Source organism: Drosophila montana, unplaced genomic scaffold (genome assembly GCF_035044405.1).
Source record: "Drosophila montana isolate Dmon_TW-CO22-7 unplaced genomic scaffold, ASM3504440v1 contig_3031_1, whole genome shotgun sequence".
Lineage (NCBI taxonomy): Eukaryota > Metazoa > Arthropoda > Insecta > Diptera > Drosophilidae > Drosophila > Drosophila montana.
The window spans coordinates 861,302-882,176 of record NW_026997907.1 but is presented as its reverse complement, the minus strand read 5'-3'; the positions used below and the strand labels follow the sequence as shown (position 1 = coordinate 882,176).

General features: G+C 42.2%; 1 protein-coding gene across 2 annotated transcripts in view; it reads right to left on the bottom strand.

The window, feature by feature from the left end:
• Nucleotides 1-7,281: 7,281 nt before the first annotated feature.
• The window catches only part of GEFmeso (Guanine nucleotide exchange factor in mesoderm), a 65,898-nt gene continuing 52,304 nt past the window's right edge, over nucleotides 7,282-20,875 (bottom strand). Inside the window, exons 2-8 of one of the 2 annotated variants that reach the window (XM_064685347.1) lie at nucleotides 14,733-16,374; nucleotides 14,477-14,671; nucleotides 13,215-13,380; nucleotides 12,987-13,140; nucleotides 12,748-12,893; nucleotides 12,462-12,675; nucleotides 7,282-9,735 (exon numbers count right to left, since the gene is read on the bottom strand). In XM_064685347.1, the coding sequence (XP_064541417.1) occupies nucleotides 7,487-9,735; nucleotides 12,462-12,675; nucleotides 12,748-12,893; nucleotides 12,987-13,140; nucleotides 13,215-13,380; nucleotides 14,477-14,671; nucleotides 14,733-16,374 (4,766 nt within the window). In that variant the 3' untranslated portion in view covers nucleotides 7,282-7,486. Of the gene's footprint in view, nucleotides 9,736-10,931; nucleotides 11,097-12,461; nucleotides 12,676-12,747; nucleotides 12,894-12,986; nucleotides 13,141-13,214; nucleotides 13,381-14,476; nucleotides 14,672-14,732; nucleotides 16,375-20,875 lie in introns of those variants that run through there. The other variant, XM_064685348.1, reaches the window with a different exon arrangement.

Genomic DNA, 20,875 nt, shown 5'->3' with positions numbered 1-20,875 from the left:
CCCGAGATATTCAATAAAAAGCATCAAAAAATTTTTGATATTCGACCCGACCCTGATTTTGACAAAAAACGTGATGTAACCCCTTGCCATTTGGTCGATTTTGGCAAAAATTTAGATTTTTATTTTTTTGATGCCAATCTATAGTACTGATCCTAACGAGTCCAAAATGGTATAAAATTCCCAAATCGGACTTTATTTGGCCGAGATATTACAAAAAATCATCAAAAAAAGTTGACTTTACAAACTAATCGGTTTTTGGTCAACCACTCTTTTTAACCAATCGATTTTTAAAATGCTTGAATGCAGATTGATAGTAGGGATCCCTACAACTTCAAAAAGGTATAACATTTTAAAATCTGACAGAATTTACCCGAGATATTCAATAAAAAGCATCAAAAAAGTTTTGATTCTCGACCCGACCCTGATTTTGACAAAAAACGTGATGTAACCCCTTGCCATTTGGTCGATTTTGGCAAAAATTTAGATTTTTATTTTTTTGATGCCAATCTATAGTACTGATCCTAACGAGTCCAAAATGGTATAAAATTCCCAAATCGGACTTTATTTGGACGAGATATTACAAAAAATCATCAAAAAAAGTTGACTTTACAAACTAATCGGTTTTTGGTCAACCACTCTTTTTAACCAATCGATTTTTAAAATGCTTGAATGCAGATTGATATTAGGGATCCCTACAACTTCAAAAAGGTATAACATTTTAAAATCTGACAGAATTTACCCGAGATATTCAATAAAAAGCATCAAAAAAGTTTTGATTTTCGACCCGACCCTGATTTGGACAAAAAACGTGATGTAACCCCTTGCCATTTGGTCGATTTTGGCAAAAATTTAGATTTTTATTTTTTTGATGCCAATCTATAGTACTGATCCTAACGAGTCCAAAATGGTATAAAATTCCCAAATCGGACTTTATTTGGACGAGATATTACAAAAAATCATCAAAAAAAGTTGACTTTACAAACTAATCGGTTTTTGGTCAACCACTCTTTTTAACCAATCGATTTTTAAAATGCTTGAATGCAGATTGATATTAGGGATCCCTACAACTTCAAAAAGGTATAACATTTTAAAATCTGACAGAATTTACCCGAGATATTCAATAAAAATCATCAAAAAAGTTTTGATTTTCGACCCGACCCTGATTTTGACAAAAAACGTGATATAACCCCTTGCCATTTGGTCGATTTTGGCAAAAATTTAGATTTTTATTTTTTTGATGCCAATCTATAGTAAATGGTATAAAATTCCCAAATCGGACTTTATTTGGACGAGATATTACAAAAAATCATCAAAATAGGTTGACTTTACAAACTAATCGGTTTTTGGTCAACCACTCTTTTTAACCAATCGATTTTTAAAATGCTTGAATGCAGATTGATATTAGGGATCCCTACAACTTCAAAAAGGTATAACATTTTAAAATCTGACAGAAATTACCCGAGATATTCAATAAAAAGCATCAAAAAAGTTTTGATTCTCGACCCGACCCTGATTTTGACAAAAAACGTGATGTAACCCCTTGCCATTTGGTCGATTTTGGCAAAAATTTAGATTTTTATTTTTTTGATGCCAATCTATAGTACTGATCCTAACGAGTCCAAAATGGTATACAATTCCCAAATCGGACTTTATTTGGACGAGATATTACAAAAAATCATCAAAAAAAGTTGACTTTACAAACTAATCAGTTTTTGTTCAACCACTCTTTTTAACCAATCGATTTTTAAAATGCTTGAATGCAGATTGATATTAGGGATCCCTACAACTTCAAAAAGGTATAACATTTTAAAATCTGACAGAATTTACCCGAGATATTCAATAAAAAGCATCAAAAAAGTTTTGATTTTCGACCCGACCCTGATTTGGACAAAAAACGTGATGTAACCCCTTGCCATTTGGTCGATTTTGGCAAAAATTTAGATTTTTATTTTTTTGATGCCAATCTATAGTACTGATCCTAACGAGTCCAAAATGGTATAAAATTCCCAAATCGGACTTTATTTGGACGAGATATTACAAAAAATCATCAAAAAAAGTTGACTTTACAAACTAATCGGTTTTTGGTCAACCACTCTTTTTAACCAATCGATTTTTAAAATGCTTGAATGCAGATTGATATTAGGGATCCCTACAACTTCAAAAAGGTATAACATTTTAAAATCTGACAGAATTTACCCGAGATATTCAATAAAAATCATCAAAAAAGTTTTGATTTTCGACCCGACCCTGATTTTGACAAAAAACATGATATAACCCCTTGCCATTTGGTCGATTTTGGCAAAAATTTAGATTTTTATTTTTTTGATGCCAATCTATAGTAAATGGTATAAAATTCCCAAATCGGACTTTATTTGGACGAGATATTACAAAAAATCATCAAAATAGGTTGACTTTACAAACTAATCGGTTTTTGGTCAACCACTCTTTTTAACCAATCGATTTTTAAAATGCTTGAATGCAGATTGATATTAGGGATCCCTACAACTTCAAAAAGGTATAACATTTTAAAATCTGACAGAAATTACCCGAGATATTCAATAAAAAGCATCAAAAAAGTTTTGATTCTCGACCCGACCCTGATTTTGACAAAAAACGTGATGTAACCCCTTGCCATTTGGTCGATTTTGGCAAAAATTTAGATTTTTATTTTTTTGATGCCAATCTATAGTAAATGGTATAAAATTCCCAAATCGGACTTTATTTGGACGAGATATTACAAAAAATCATCAAAAAAAGTTGACTTTACAAACTAATCGGTTTTTGGTCAACCACTCTTTTTAACCAATCGATTTTTAAAATGCTTGAATGCAGATTGATATTAGGGATCCCTACAAATTCAAAAAGGTATAATATTTCAAAATCTGACAGAATTTACCCGAGATATTCAATAAGAATCATCAAAACAGTTTTGATTTTCGAACCGACCCCGATTTTTACAAAAAACGTGATGTAACCCCTTGCCATTTGGTCGATTTTGGCAAAAATTTAGATTTTTATTTTTTTGATGCCAATCGATAGAACTGATCCTTACGAGTCCAAAATGGTATAAAATTCCCAAATCGGACATTATTTGGCCGAGATATTACAAAAAATCATCAAAAAAAGTTGACTTTACAAACGAATCGGTTTTTGGTCAACCACTCTTTTTAACCAATCGATTTTTAAAATGCTTGAATGTAGATTGATAGTAGGGATCCCTACAAATTCAAAAAGGTATAACATTTCAAAATCTGACAGAATTTACCCGAGATGTTCAATAAGAATCATCAAAACAGTTTTGATTTTCGAACCGACCCCGATTTTTACAAAAAACGTGATGTAACCCCTTGCCATTTGGTCGATTTTGGCAAAAATTTAGATTTTTATTTTTTTGATGCCAATCTATAGTACTGATCCTTACGAGTCCAAAATGGTATAAAATTCCCAAATCGGACATTATTTGGCCGAGATATTACAAAAAATCATCAAAAAAAGTTGACTTTACAAACGAATCGGTTTTTGGTCAACGACTCTTTTTAACCAATCGATTTTTAAAATGCTTGAATGCAGATTGATAGTAGGGATCCCTACAAATTCAAAAAGGTATAATATTTTAAAATCTGACAGAATTTACCCGAGATATTCAATAAAAATCATCAAAAAAGTTTTGATTTTCGAACCGACCCCGATTTTGACAAAAAACGTGATGTAACCCCTTGCCATTTGGTCGATTTTGGCAAAAATTTAGATTTTTATTTTTTTGATGCCAATCTATAGTAAATGGTATAAAATTCCCAAATCGGACTTTATTTGGACGAGATATTACAAAAAATCATCAAAAAAAGTTGACTTTACAAACTAATCGGTTTTTGGTCAACCACTCTTTTTAACCAATCGATTTTTAAAATGCTTGAATGCAGATTGATATTAGGGATCCCTACAAATTCAAAAAGGTATAACATTTCAAAATCTGACAGAATTTACCCGAGATGTTCAATAAGAATCATCAAAACAGTTTTGATTTTCGAACCGACCCCGATTTTTACAAAAAACGTGATGTAACCCCTTGCCATTTGGTCGATTTTGGCAAAAATTTAGATTTTTATTTTTTTGATGCCAATCTATAGTACTGATCCTTACGAGTCCAAAATGGTATAAAATTCCCAAATCGGACTTTATTTGGACGAGATATTACAAAAAATCATCAAAAAAAGTTGACTTTACAAACTAATCGGTTTTTGGTCAACCACTCTTTTTAACCAATCGATTTTTAAAATGCTTGAATGCAGATTGATAGTAGGGATCCCTACAACTTCAAAAAGGTATAACATTTTAAAATCTGACAGAATTTACCCGAGATATTCAATAAAAAGCATCAAAAAATTTTTGATTCTCGACCCGACCCTGATTTTGACAAAAAACGTGATGTAACCCCTTGCCATTTGGTCGATTTTGGCAAAAATTTAGATTTTTATTTTTTTGATGCCAATCGATAGAACTGATCCTTACGAGTCCAAAATGGTATAAAATTCCCAAATCGGACATTATTTGGACGAGATATTACAAAAAATCATCAAAATAGGTTGACTTTACAAACGAATCGGTTTTTGGTCAACCACTCTTTTTAACCAATCGATTTTTAAAATGCTTGAATGCAGATTGATATTAGGGATCCCTACAACTTCAAAAAGGTATAATATTTTAAAATCTGACAGAATTTACCCGAGATATTCAATAAAAATCATCAAAAAAGTTTTGATTTTCGAACCGACCCCGATTTTTACAAAAAACGTGATGTAACCCCTTGCCATTTGGTCGATTTTGGCAAAAATTTAGATTTTTATTTTTTTGATGCCAATCGATAGAACTGATCCTTACGAGTCCAAAATGGTATAAAATTCCCAAATCGGACATTATTTGGACGAGATATTACAAAAAATCATCAAAAAAAGTTGACTTTACAAACTAATCGGTTTTTGGTCAACCACTCTTTTAACCAATCGATTTTTAAAATGCTTGAATGCAGATTGATAGTAGGGATCCCTACAACTTCAAAAAGGTATAATATTTTAAAATCTGACAGAATTTACCCGAGATGTTCAATAAGAATCATCAAAACAGTTTTGATTTTCGAACCGACCCCGATTTTGACAAAAAACGTGATGTAACCCCTTGCCATTTGGTCGATTTTGGCAAAAATTTAGATTTTTATTTTTTTGATGCCAATCTATGGTACTGATCCTTACGAGTCCAAAATGGTATAAAATTCCCAAAACGGACATTATTTGGACGAGATATTACAAAAAATCATCAAAAAAAGTTGACTTTACAAAATAATCGGTTTTTGGTCAACCACTCTTTTTAACCAATCGATTTTTAAAATGCTTGAATGCAGATTGATATTAGGGATCCCTACAACTTCAAAAAGGTATAACATTTTAAAATCTGACAGAAATTACCCGAGATATTCAATAAAAAGCATCAAAAAAGTTTTGATTCTCGACCCGACCCTGATTTTGACAAAAAACGTGATGTAACCCCTTGCCATTTGGTCGATTTTGGCAAAAATTTAGATTTTTATTTTTTTGATGCCAATCGATAGAACTGATCCTTACGAGTCCAAAATGTTATAAAATTCCCAAATCGGACATTATTTGGCCGAGATATTACAAAAAATCATCAAAATAGGTTGACTTTACAAACGACTCGGTTTTTGGTCAACCACTCTTTTTAACCAATCGATTTTTAAAATGCTTGAATGCAGATTGATAGAAGGGATACAAATTCAAAAAGGTATAACATTTCAAAATCTGACAGAATTTACCCGAGATATTCAATAAAAATAATCAAAAAAGTTTTGATTTTCGACCCGACCCTGATTTTGACAAAAAACGTGATGTAACCCCTTGCCATTTTGTTGATTGTGGTCAAAATTTAGATTTTTATTTTTTTTTGATGCCAATCGATAGTACTGATCCTTACGAGTCCAAAATGGTATAAAATTCCCAAATCGGACATTATTTGGCCGAGATATTACAAAAAATCATCAAAAAAAGTTGACTTTACAAACGAATCGGTTTTTGGTCAACCACTCTTTTTAACCAATCGATTTTTAAAATGCTTGAATGCAGATTGATAGAAGGGATACAAATTCAAAAAGGTATAACATTTTAAAATCTGACAGAAATTACCCGAGATATTCAATAAAAAGCATCAAAAAAGTTTTGATTCTCGACCCGACCCTGATTTTGACAAAAAACGTGATGTAACCCCTTGCCATTTGGTCGATTTTGGCAAAAATTTAGATTTTTATTTTTTTTGATGCCAATCGATAGTACTGATCCTTACGAGTCCAAAATGGTATAAAATTCCCAAATCGGACAGTATTTGGCCGAGATTATGACAAAAAATCATCAAAATAGGTTGACTTTACAAACGAATCGGTTTTTGGTCAACCACTCTTTTTAACCAATCGATTTTTAAAATGTTTGAATGGCAGTTGATGGTAGGGATCCGAACGCATTCAAAAAGCTATAACATTTCAAAATCGGACAATATTTACCCGAGATATTATTGAAAAACGCGAAAAAATGCCGTTATAATTTTGAAGATTTTTCGTTTTTTTGCGATAATTCGGCTAAAAATGGTTCGACTTTGGAAAGTTATACCTTTTTGAACTCGTGCGGGTCTCTGTAATCGACTGGCATACCACGTTTTTTGATTTTGTTTGAAAGTTAAGAAAAAACAAAAAAGGGGTTGCTATTTTTATGCGCGGACCAAAAGTATGCAGTAGAACAGCTACTCTGGTAGGCTCAAACGTATTATGTAGACAGCACGAAAGTATGCAGTACTACTAAAATTCTGCTAAAAAACGCTACAAACGGCTATAAATGGCCATAATTCGGCCAAATAATGCCAGATTTCGGGCGTTAAACTCGCGGAGGTCTGTCTACATTGCCAAATAAAGGCTGATTTTTGAGATATTGGGTGCGTTGAACTGTAAGAAGTACACAGTGAAATTTATGAATATTAAATAAAATAAACAGAATTCCAAAAAATCAAAAAACGTGATATGCTAGTCGATTACAGAGTACGAGTTCAAAAAGGTAAATCGGACCATCATTAGTCGGCATCCGTCCGAGAAAGAGAAATATTATTTCTCCGAAATCGGACTTTATTTAGCCGAGATTCGAAAATGTAGTCAAAAACTTAAAATGCGCGTCGGACACATGATTTTGATCAAATGAACTGCATAATAAAAATAATAATAAAATAAAAAAATAACCCTTGTACATAATTTTAGAAACATGTGGTATGAAATAGCCACGGATATATGGTTCAACTAGAAACCATCGGTTTCTTATACATGTATGTAGATAGTTTGTATTTAAAAGTACTTGAATATATACAATAAAAAAAACTACGAAAGTATGCATTTCTATGGCAATGGACGACAAGGGAATCGCGGTCTCCCTCGACGGCTCGTCTACTTGTTGAAGTTCTCAATCTGCTGGAGCACCCAACTGCGCGATGCCGCCTGGCTGAGATGCGGTGGACAAAGCACCACACTTGTATGTTGGCCAAGCAGCTCTTGTAGCGCTGCTTTCGTTGGTTTGGGCGCTATCTCGGGCGGCGACGACGGCGACGATGGCGACGACGGTGCCGGATGACGGTCCGCTCCAGACGACGAGGGGGGCGGCGGTGGTGGACTGCGTGGCCGCTTCAGGTCGTAATCAATGCTGCGCTTCTCATTGTTATCATCACTGTAAATGGCCGAATCGCGGAAATCATTCTCCAGACTATCCTCGACATGCTGCTCGTACTCAAAGCCGGATGCAGGCAGCTCGGCGGCGGAGCGCTTCCGCTGCTGCTCACACATGCTGTCGCTGGACGTGCACGAGGAGGAGGTGAGCGAGAAGACAGAGTCGCGCTGCAGCGACGCCTCCGAGCTGGCAATGATGCTGAATAGCGTCTTGGGATCTGCATAATCCACATGGGCCATGCGCTCGCCCACCGCCTCGCTGCCCTGGCGATGCAGTATGCTCTGGCGGCACATCTCGCTCACATCCGAAACGCGACGCTCGGGCGGCCGATTGCTGCGTCCAAAGGCCATGCTCAGATTATCAATGGATTTGAGTGCACGCGGTAGCAGCGAAATCTCCGAGTGGCTAACGTTCTCCAATGCGCCCTTATGGCCATTGCCGGAGCCATTGCTGAGCAAACGCTTCATTAGGTTCTTTGGTATGGGACGCGCGTAGAGCGCATCAATCTGATCCGCCTCAGTATTGGAGTCCAGGCTAAGATTGATGACAGTTGTTTGGCTGTCGCGCTTTACCGTGGAGCCGGAGCTGGACTCGGAGCCGGTGCTGTCACGCTGCTGCTGCACTGCATCCTCGCCGACACGCTGCAGCACGCCCTCTGCGGAGTACACCAGGGTCACATAGTCCGACTCGGGCCGTGGCGCTGGCGGACGCTTCTCGCGCTGCTTGAAGTATTGCACGGACTTGGCGCGTCCCAGCACGGGTGAGAACTTGTAGGGCACATGTACATTACGCAGCAGCGTCTCATAGATGGGCTCCTCCTCCTCCAGCTGCTGCTGCTGCTGTCTGGCCACTTCCTGTGCCTGCTCCTGCTCCTGTTCTGCGTCTAGAGGCGGCGGTGAGCGCGATGGCGGACGTGGCGGCAACGGCGGCAACGCCTCCTGGCCAGGGCTACGGGCCAGCGGCGTTGTGGCCTGGCTGCTCCCGTCCCGTCGCTGCTTCTGCTGTTTGTTCTTGTTGTAGATGCGCTCGAACTCCTTGTTGTTCTTGAGCAGATCGAGCACAATCTCCGCATCACGCCTGGACTTTTCAGCTGGGGAGAGCGTCGATGTCGGTGTCGATGTCGATGACGATGTCTCCAGCTGGCTGGCATAATACTGTTCCGGCTGCGGCTGCGACAGAGTCTCCTGCGCCTCCTCGGCCAGCTCGAGATCCTCGGTGGACTCGGTTATCTTCAGCACCGTGCTGTCAAACTCGCTGAGATCCATGTAGAACTTGGAGCAGCTCTCCTTGCGATTGCCGCCACTGCTGCCGCGCTGCTTCTTCAGCGTGGCAATGCGCTTGGGCATCGTCTTGTGGTTGTATTGCTTCACCTCGAAGTAGCCCTTGCCCTTGACCTTGCGCTCGCTGAGATCGGGCTTGCTGCCGCGCAGCGAGGCGCAACTATCGTCATCCGCCTCCCGCTGCTCCTCGAGGCTGAAGCCGCCGATCCGTGGCACCGACTTGCTGCGCTCCTTGAGCGCCTTGTAACTAAACACTGGACTCTGGGATTTGGTGCGACTGCGCTGGTCACGCAGAATGCACTGGCACAGCTCATGATCCTGCTCCTGGGACGCACACTTGCACACGTGCTCCTTGCTGGGACTGGACTTGCCGTCACGCTTCCCGCCGCCGCTCCGATACCTCACAGCAGCGGCCAATTTCTGTAGCGCAGTGTCATCCAAACTATTGTTGCGCGCCAGCGCCTTGGCGGGCTTAGCTGCTGCCGGCTGCTGCTCCTCCGGCTGTGCCTGCTCCAGCGATTCATTGAAGCTGTCAAAGGAGCCAGAGTTGGCGATGGTCTTGCGCTTGAACTTGGAATTCCGCTGACGTATCTCGCTGCGCCGGCAAGCGTTGCGCCGCTCCAAATATGTTGGCGTCGAGTTGCTGCTGGAGTTCAGGCTCCACTTCCAGGTGCTGCGATCCGGCGTGCGATCTGCACCAGGGCAGCAGACAGAAGAGAAGAAGGGATAAAAAGTTGAAATTAGTCTCTTGCCGTGACACAGGGTATTGGGTGGGCGTTACGCAAGCAGAGACTGTAATGGGGAGGACGGTAGATGATCGAAGGCGGACGTTGCTGTGGTCAAACACCAGCAACATTCTCTAAGCACTAGCAACCAGAGCAACTGCATCAACAAATGCCATCAACGTTCCAACACATGCAAGCTGAGATACAATGAAGTAAATATAGACTCAATGACACTAGCTTAAAATGGCACTTAAATACTGACTCCATTGAGTAATAAATAGACGGAGAGAGCTTTTGGATCAAAAGCTCTATTTCAAAATACTTAGTATTAATTTACTCTACTCAATGTTCAATTTACCGAATCAAAGATACAATTTGAAAAGTGAAAGCTTTCAGTAAAAGCACAAATATAAAAAAGCTCCTCGACTAAAACAAGATGATTTAACTGAGCGCGATTCTCTTATGTTAGATAGTTCTTCGAATTAAAGCTCTAAACAATATGCTTTAACGGAGCGCGTTTCTCCTAAAGCTTAAAGCTCGTTTGCATTATAACGGCACATCTATTGATAGTATTACTTTCTCGTTTAATTGAATTTATTTTAAGACATATCCTTATGAGGTGAAAAACTAAGAGCATTAAATCAAGTAAGCTGAGAGCTTTAGGCATGAACTGTTTTGTTTCGTTTAAATACAATAAAGCTCGCTGAAGTTAAATTGAAAAAGAGAGCTTTTTCTCTTATATTATATCTATCATTCGCTAGGCTAAGTGCCATTTATGGGCTTGATCGTCCTTGAGATATGTGAGTTAGTCATAAAACATGCTGGCATAAATAATGTGGGTTAGTATGCGTACATGCTGGACGTTAGACCATGGACCGTGGAGCAGAAACAAGCCAATTAAGAGATCAGAAGCCAAATAAAAGAAATAAAAAACCCGTTAAACGGTTTGTAAATTGATAAGTCGAAATACTTACTAGGCAGCGACCGGATATATCAGTTTAATTAGACTACGTCAGCGCCGCATTTACCAGAAATTTAAACTAATACATACGACTACGATTACGATTACAGTATTACGATAACGATAACGATAGCGATAACGATTACAAGTTAACAGTTAAATTTTGATAGAAATTATATTTTTAGTTTCTTTTTATTATTAATATATTTTGTTTTGTTTTTGTTTTTGTTGGGGTTGGGGTATAGAAAATAGTAGCGCTTAGTTCAGTCTCTGGTGTTTAGCCTTAGGAACGCCTTAAAAACTAATTAAAGTTTTCTTTTCTTGTTTGGTTTGGGTGGTTTAGTTTTAGAATGCATCACTGGTAGTACTACAACGGTAAACATATAGCAGAAAATATAAATATATATATATGTATATAGATAAAATAAAAATACAAGAAACTAAAGGTAAGGCAATAGTAATTACACCGAATACCAAAATTAATAAGCAAGTATTTGTTTTATGTTAGTCACAAACACCGTAAACCAATTACATATATAATTTTATGCAGGCATCAATTCGCAGCCCGGGTACAGTTGTGCACAAAACATGTGCAATTAAAATGTGCAAACAACGGAGATAAACACACACAAAGAGCGCGACACACATAAATCAACTTAAGAGTCAGATATGGCACGATTTTGGCCAGAAAGCTACCACACAAAAAGGAGGCCTAAGCAAACAAATAAATAAACTAAAAAGCACTACAAAACGTGGTTATGTCACTTGAGGTGAGTCCCAGCTGGAACAGCTGGAGTGGCATGTAAAGTGCAAATGCACTGCCAGAAACTGTCCCTTCCAAACGGAAACTATTTGCATTCCATACAAGTTCAGCTGCTGTGTGTGTGTATTAGTGAGCTTTTAAAAGCTCTATCAGCAGCTAGTATTAAGCTTGGCTTGCAAGCTATGTCTGTGAGCCTTGTATATGAGCAAAGCTTTGAATAGGCTACGTCTTTTCTGATAAATACAAGTACGTCTTAAAAGGGGAGCTTTAAAAAGCTTTGGATATGCATCAGTTTTGAGCTTTGTCAGTTAGTCTCGTGAAAACTTTGTCAAGTAAAATTATGCGGCAAGATATAAGTATGCTTTTGAGAAAGATCGTTTTGCTAGAAATTTAACTCTATAAGCCAAAAACATGAGCTTAAGCTTAGATAATTTGAAGCTTTAAAAGCTCGTTCAGCAGCAAGTATTAAGAGTCACCTGTAATCTATGTCTGCTATCACATATATGTCCTAATTCTAATCAACGCATTATACGAACAATAAGCCTACACATAACAGTATCTTAGTGAGCTTTTGAAAGCTCCATCGCTGGAACCTCATCATACTTAAGGCTTTTTTACGTGGAGAGCTTTGGAAGCTCTCATGCTTAAAACTTTAAAGGTAACACCTTTTTTCGCAGTGTATTAATGAGGTTTCCAAAAATTTAACTTTAACTAGTGATCATTCACAACGACTCTCCAGTTTTTTGCAGTGTATTTGCACGTGTGCCCGCATAACTGTAACTACACTACATCATCTTACCTTTCAAAAAAAAAAAAAATAAAGAAAAAATTGGTTATGTGTTTTAGACGCCGACAAGAAAATAAGCAAACAGCGACAGGCACAACAAAAAAACACACACAAACACACACACACACTCAGGTAGGTCTATGTGAAGAGTTGATGTGCTGCAGAGAGCATTTGGAGCTCACCTTCCTCGTTGCCCAGCTGGTAGACAAGTTCCTTGGCGCGCGTGGGTATATCGAGCTCCTCGAGCATAACACCTTTAATGTGCTGCGTCCAGATACGCTTCTGGTCACGATTTCTGGCCGTCAGCTTGATTTGATTGCGCGGCTCATCGAAGGGTATGACATAGAAGCTGGTCGGCTCGCCGGGCAAATGTTCGCTTAGCATCAGATTTTTTTGCTATGCGCGGAAAGAGGTTGGTGAGGTTAGTGAGAGATTGGTTGGGACTGACTTGGGGCTGGGAGTGCTTACGGTTATGAGGCTCTTGAACTGGAGACGACCGTCCTCCTTTTGCTTGGTGATGATCAGCATTGTCTCGAAGAGCAGCACCTGACGCGGCTTGTTGTGCTGCTCCATGAGCAGGCCCTCGTGCCGCAGCTCGCGCAGCACGCTCAGATCTGCCAAGACAGAGAGAGAGAGAGAGAGCAACAAAGAGTTGTTAGCCAAAAGCGATTTTCCAGTTAATTGCAGTTAGTTGGGTGGAAACTAACCTGGTCCCATCCAGCCGTCGAGTATGCCAGACAACTCCTTGACACGACTCTGCTGCTCCTGCTGACGCTTCACCTGGTCAATGTGATGCGCTACCTGACGCATTATGGCATACGCCTCGGCCACCTCCTTGACATCGCAGTGCTTGCGCAGGCTCTGCAACATTTAGAAACGGGTGGGGGAGAGGGAGTTAAGGTGTGTGTGGGTGGAAATACTTAAAGGTGACTTACGTCCAGCAGCAGATGGTACTTGAGTATGCGTTGCACCGGTTTCAGCAAATAGGAGCCGAGTGGCAGGCGATGCTGCAGCAGCTTCTGCGTGGAGGCCAGCAGCGAGTTCGTGTGCTTCGCCTGCAGCAGCTTGGTCAGCAGCGAGATGGCTTCCGGGTAGCTTGTGCTGCAAGACAAAAAAAATAAGTACTTATTGCAGCTGATTTATGGGCACCGAAAAAGAATAAAACATTGAGCTCTTCATCAGGCGAAACATGAAATTTGAATTTAAAATCAGCTGTTGGAGGAGGAGGAGCTGAACCTGGCCACATGATATATGCTCAGCTGTCAGCCGGGGCGACAAATCAAACGGCGCGCGCAGTTGGCTTCAAATTGACAGCGACAGCGTCGGAGTCGGAGTCAGAGACGAGGCCAGAGCCAGAGCCAGAGCCAAATGTCAGCGCTTAAATGGAACATCGAACATGGCGTATGACCGCACTGGAGCATGGCGTGCCTGGACTGCAAAAATGCTGCAGTCAAAGTCAATGTTCGTGTCCAACTGCCAACTGCCGACTGCGGCTGCAATCGAGATCAGTTTTTGGCCAGCCCGTTAACCGTTCTTGGCCAGACTCTATCTGAGATTTGGCAGACACGCCAAGCGCTGAGCGATGCGTTGCTTCAGCTCTTGTGACTTGGGAAAATAGCTTGATGACTTGTCTATAGAGTACAAATCTAAAACAGAAAGACAGCGAGAAAGAGAGAGAGAGGGGGAGGGAGAGGGGGATAGATACAGAGCTGGATTATTGCTCAAAAGAGAAAAAAAACTAGAGAGAGAAAGATGGAGAGAGAGAGATACGAACAGGGATATTAGTTATCACTCTTATAGCAAATGCCGATTATTTGAGAATCACATAGAAGGGCAGTACTCAAAAGAGCGATAGGAGGAAGAGAAGAGGAATGAAAGTGTAAAAAAAGAGAAGGCAAGTGAGACTGAGCAACAAATAGACAGTGAAAGAGGGATTAAAGGGGATAAAAAATTTAAAGTGTGAGGAAGAGAAAGAGAGAGAGAGAGAGAGAGAGAGAGAGAGAGAGAGAGAGCGAGAGAGAGTGGCAAAGAGATTAAAGAGCTGATTAAAAAAATGTGCTAAGAATCCATAAAATCTCATTCTTGAGGTTGAAAAGTAGCTATTGCAAATGTCAAGAGACGAATTGATAATATCTGTAAAAACTGCTTCATGCTCCAACTTCGAGTACAAATGGTAATTTTTTTTTTGTCGTCTTACCAGTAGGTTGTATACACATTAAAACGTTCACGTAGGTTTATAAAACATTTAGCTATTTTGCCGGGTTCCATGCCCGAGTTGATGAGCTGCTGCAAAAGCATCGAATTGAATTCGTAAATCTCTTCAATGTTGGCAAAGAGTATTTGCAATTCGTCCAAGCGCAGGCAAGCGCGTTCCTTCCAGTCCAGCAGATAACTGAAAAGCGGAACAGATTCGCGTCAGTTAGTGCCCAAAATCATATGGAAGTGCCGCTTACCCTTTGATAACCTGACCGAGATCCTCAACAAAGCTGCGCTCCGAGTCGACAATCTCCAGGCAGGCGCGTTCCAGCACGCTCATGGGATTTGTGTGGGAGGGATGATGATGATGATGATGGTGATGATCGCCCAGCTCGTTCTCGCTCTCGGCCAGACTCTCGACGCTGGCCAAATACGAGGTGGCGGCCAGCTTGCCATTGAGCAACTGATCGGAGCCGGAGCTCGAGCTGGACGAGGTGGAGCAAATGGAGGAGGAGGACAACGGGCGATTATTGAGACGCGTCAGCTCTCTGAGACGCGCCGGATACTTCGGCTTGATGTCCGTCAACGTGTCCAGACTCTCCGCCGACAGCTTGTTGGCCTCCTCCAGCTCGGCCAACTGCTCGGCCGTGGGCAGCCGCAGGGGCATGCCGCCGCCCAGCGTGCTGGCCTTGCCACTCTGACTCTTGAGCTTGGTGCGCGCATATGTCTGCAGCGGGGAGCTGCACGGGGAGCCGCTCAAGCTGGCCCGTGGCGCGGAGACGCTACGCACCAGCGGCTTGCCTATCAGCGGCTTATTGATGGCCTCCACCAGCAGCTGCTGCTGGCCGGCGCCATCCGGCTGCATCTCGCCCAGATCCAGATCGCTGAGGGTCAGCTGATCGATGTGCTGTGCAACCAGATCAAAGTTGATGGTGTCCACAAAAATGGGCTCGGGACTCAGCGGCTCGCTGGCCACCACGAATGCCTTGTGCCTGGGTGGTGTAGCTGGCGGCGGCGGTGCGGCCAGCTGCATGCTGGTCACCGCCAGCTGCTCCATTTCGCTCAGTTTGATGCTCTGCTGCAATTCGTAGAGACGCAGCTTGAGCTGGCCAAAGGGTTGGCCCTCAAAGTGAAAGGGTGTGCCGGGCGCTGCTTTATTCGTCGGCGTCCTATCCTCATCCACGGGCGTGGCCCTTCTATGCGAACCGCTGTAATCGCTGCTCGCATCCAGGGTGGACACCAAATCGCTGCCGGATTGCGTCGACAGCTTGCCCGTAATCTTGGACAGCGGCAGATGCGACAGCTTCAATTTGGGCGGTGTGGAGGCTGCCGTTGTTGCCTTAACATAACGCACAGGCGTCGGACTGCGCTGCAGCTGCTGCTGCTGTTGCTGTTGCTGCAGTGCCTCAATGTCCACCGCGTTCACGGGCTCGGCGTCCGCGTGCGCGATGATGCGCTGCACATTTGGCGAGAGCACGCGAATATTGTTGCCGCGTCGCGAATTAGAATTGTTGTTGCTGTTGCTGGAGGCGATGCTGTGACTGCTGCCCAGCTCCTGACGCCGCTGCACCACGAGGCGACTCAGCTGCACGCCATCAGCCTCATCACGCAGACCGGCAACCACCAGCGGCGTCTGTGGTGCGGCATCTAGTGCATAGCTGCCCGACAAGTTGTCGCTGCTCGTGTTGCTCGTGTGGCTCGTGTGGCTCGCGTTGCTGTTGCTGCTGCTGCTGCTGCAGTTGCTGTTGCTGCGCTTGGGCGTTGACTCACCGCCGCTGCTTTGGTTGCCAGCGGCAGTTGCATGCACGTCAGCCTTGGTTGTGGCACTACCGACGGCCAAGCTGTTTGTCAGCGTGTCATAAAAGCCCAGCAGCGAGGGAGCTAGCTCTGTGGTGCTGCCTGTAATAAATTGAGAATAGTTTATGCAGGCTGATTAATATAATATAATATAACATAATAAATAGAAACTGGAACAATATAAATAAATAACCACTGGATAAGTCTATTCATAGGTTTAGCTGAACAATCGGAGAGCAACGTTTGCCCACTGATTTAATCAATAAATAGAACTTCCTTAAGGCAAAAGTCTGATCAAGTATAAAGTAGCACATATGATATAATGTGAAGAAATCCTTACCAAATATTAATCAAAACTATATTTTTTATGCAACCCATGCTCATTTACAAAATATTCCAATAAAATGCATTTTATCATCCAGTCTAGACTAACCTCCTTTTGACTCGCCAGAAAAGTGACATATCGCTAAGGGAACTTCCTTAATTCAAATGTCTGATCAAAGAAACGTCACGAGCTTTTCATGTTCAAGTCTCAAGTATCATGAACAGAAATCCAGAAATTCCCAAATACTAATCAAAACTATAATTCCCATGCTGCTTTACAAAATATTCCAATAAAATGTACTTAACCACCTAGTCTAGACTAACCCCCCTCTGACTCGCTAGAAAGATGAGATATCGCCGAGGAAACTACCCTAAGGCAAAAGTCTGATAAAATAAAAGGTCACGAGCTTATCATGTTCCAGTCTTAAGTAGCACATATAATATAATAGAGAGAAATCCTTTCCAAATACTAATCAAAACTGTATTTCTTATGCGACCCATGCTCATCTACAAAATATTCCAATAAAATCTACTTAACAATCTGGTCTAGACTAGATGAGATGAGATATCGTCTGATCAAATAAAAGGTCACGAGCTTTTCTTTGTCAAGTCTCAAGTATCATGGACACAAATCCTTCCCAAATACTACCCAGAACTCTATTTCATAAAATATTTCAATAAAATACACTTAACAATCTAGTCTAGACTAAAGCCAGTTGCCTGGACTCAATCAATTTGATGGCACTTGCATTTAATATGCATGAGTCGTCGATCTTGATCTGCATTCCACAAATGTTGATTTATGCGAAATGTCGTCTTTTGTTTTCATAGCTTACAAGGGGCATCATTAAAGCTATTGACTATTGACGGGCATGATCTATAATTTATATATCAACTGTCAGATATCATAAGCGGGGTGAATGTGTCGTGTATTACGTGGCGAATAATGTTATTAAATTCGCAGTTGTGTGGAAGGTATCTTTGATTAATTGAACCATTTGTGAGAAATGTAAGCAAAGCCAAGGAATGCCCCGATGCCAATTGCCCGTTGACTGTTTGTCAGTTGTTGTTGTTGTTGGTGCTGTTGCGTTGCCATATCAATTCCCATGTCAGGCCAGCAGGCAGACAGACAGACGGACAGCGGGACTGACTCGCAGGCAACCTACTTATTTATGCAGCAGACTCAGCCGCCGGGGCCAGTACATGCAAGACCCTGTTCCTACTCCAAGTCGAAGTCGAAGTCTTGACTTGTTGCCTTGACTGATGGCCGCATTCTGTGCGCTCTGCGTTGCTTGTTCTTGTTCTTGTTGTTGTTGTTGGTCGCATCCTAGGGCCAAACAACTCAATAGATCAGCTCGCCCGGCTTTAACATATTTCATTTAACGCAACAAAATTATGGCAAATATCACAAAAAATTATGTGTTGCTGTTGCGACCCATCAACGCGTGACGATCGTTAGATGGAATACGAACAGCCCACACAGTTAAAGATGTGAGTGTGAGATCGGCCTGAGTTGAGATAGAAGCTATTAACAAAAATTGAAATTCCCTTTTCCATTTGCACCTTTCCCTCGTTTTAGCTCTGCTTTGATTTCTTATATAATCCAATATGCCTAACACATCCATTTTCTTCTCTTTTGCTTCCCCACACTTCCCCTCTCAATATTCCTTAACTCTGCTGCCAGACATTCTTTTGCCATCCCAGCATCGAGGCAGTGACTTATATGCGTGCCTAATCCGAAAGCATAATCTTTTAGCACATTTGCCTAACAGCTGAGTAAGATCTGCCCACAGTTTTGCTGGGTTAAAAACTGTGCCGCCTCGACTGTATGCCTTGGCAAATCAGGCAATTAACTTTTAAGACAGAGAACACTTGGGGAACAGTGAGAGGCCGCAACGGCTACTGCAATTGCCGACTGCTGCAACTGGTTTTCAGCTATTTAGAATCAAACACATTAGCATGGACAGCATGGACAGCAGCAGCAGCAGCAGCATCTCATCTTCATTGGCATCCTCGGACCCAGCCCCAGTCAAAGTCCCAGTCCCAGCCCCAGTCCCAGTCTCAGCCTCAGCACAGTAGCCAACGGGCCACTTTTTCTTCTAATTGCAAATGGTGTCAATGTGGAGCCGGCTAAAATGTTGTTGCGCACATTTTATTTTTCCATATTTCTTTTTTGGCCGGGAGTTAGCTGCTGCATTGCCACGCCCACTGCCAAGTGACTGACAAAATGCCAGACGAAAAGACGGGCTAAGATAGCTGTTAGACTGATGGAACGAACGCTCAGTTGTCCGACTGTCTGTCTGTCTAACTGGCTGGCTGGCAGTCCGACGACAAGTCGTAAACATGATTTGTACATTTAATTTTCCATCATTTCGCTTGATTATTGCGTGGGCAGCGAAAAACCAATGACGAGCTTGATGACGCCACGGAGATCTCTTCCTGCTGCATCTCTGACCCAGTTTGATGGCAAGAGCGTTATTTTTTTTATTTTTTTTTTGCTGTTGCCGTTTTGCTTAATTGCCGGCCGTGGGATGTGGAAAATCGCAGCGACAGGTAACAGGTAACAGGTAACAAGCAACAGGTAACTGGTTATAGTTATGTCTATGTCTATGAAATTGCCACAAGACTTTAGTTTTATCATTGTCACTCGTTTAATTAACAAGAATGGCCAGGTTAGAGTTAAGCGCAACTATTATATGCTCTATAAATAGTAAAAATGCCATTATGGCGCCCAACGTGGGGCATTTAAATAGCTTTGCGCATTTTGTTCATTAAAAATACCTGTCCGCGTGCATGTTATATAGTTATATAGTCGTAAAAAATGCTTTAAAAAGGCAACATATAAAAGTAGTCTGGTAAAAGCGCAAAAAAAATTGCATAATGGCGCCCAACGTGGTGCTTAAAATACCCAACCATATTTGAGCTACTTTAACCGAGCGTAGAACTTATCTAAATACAGCTCTGCTAAGCTCTCCGCTGCAGCTGCTGCGGCTTACCGTGATTTGTTTAATCAATTTATGGCATAATTTGAGGCGACAGTTTTATGGGCGATTCGAGAGACTAAGCTTGCGGCTAAGTCGCTGCGGCAATCAGCCGGCGGATCTGACAGCAATAAAACTAGCTAAGAAAATAAAAATAAAAACAACAAAGGCAGGCAACAAATTTACATGTCGCACTGCACCAGACAGAAGAAGACAATGAAACAGATTTCGCAACCTTTGCAATTGGAGTAGCCGTTGCCATGGCCCGGGACACTGAGATATTGAGACCTGGCTGCCAGCTTTTGGTTACATTTCTGGCAGACTGGCCGTCACACGGCCCGCCAGCTGTGACGCTTGCCACATATTTGCCGCACGCTGCGGCCCTTTGTCAGTTCTGTCGTGTGGCGGCGGCGGCTTCAGGTGTCAGTCGCAGTCGCAGTCACAGTCGCAGTCGATGCTATCGCCGGACTTGGCCCGTTTAAAGTGCGCAATTTATGGCAGAGCTGACACAATTTCATAATGCGCGAGACGCAGTTGCAGCAGTTGCAGCCGCCGATGGCTGGCCAAAGATTACGCCAACTGGCTAAAAATAGCCCGCCTGCAGCGGAGCCAGAGTTGCCAGCTTAAGCAAAAGGTCAGCAGAAGGTGTTGACAGGCAGCGTTGCGGCTGATTTATAAGAGTTGTCGCATAACTTGCAGTTGTGGCATTGAATTATGCGCAAAAACGGGCGAAAGTCTTGCCCCAAACCCGAGTCGCACTCTCTTCCTCTCTCTCTCTCTCTCTCTCTCCCCCTCTCCCTTGCTGTCGATTGCAATCGCTGCGACGACAACTAAATCGATTGCTGCTGTTGTTCAACGCGCTGCCAGTTGCTGCATGTCCCCCCCTTCACCGCTTCCCCGCTTGCCCCTTCCCCTGTCACGCACCTCTTGGCCAGCTGTTGATGGCATTATATTAATGCGCTTAGGCGATTTGTATGGTGGCATCGTCTGGCCAAGGCAGACACCACACACACACACACACACACACAGACGGAGACACACACCCAATTGATATTTTAATCGGCATTTTATTTAGTCGGCTCGCTGGCGCCGCGTTTGGCCAACGTTTAGGGAAACGAGCAGTGGCCAGTTACGGGGCACCACAATCGCACCACCTTATCCACACAGACACCCGGTTGGGTCATTAAAAGCCCATTGCCATACGAAGACGACGCTGTGGGTATCGGTGTAAACGTGTGTTTAACTAAATCAACGCTCTTAACTTGGCCTTTTCGGCACGCATTTTGCAATTGCTATTA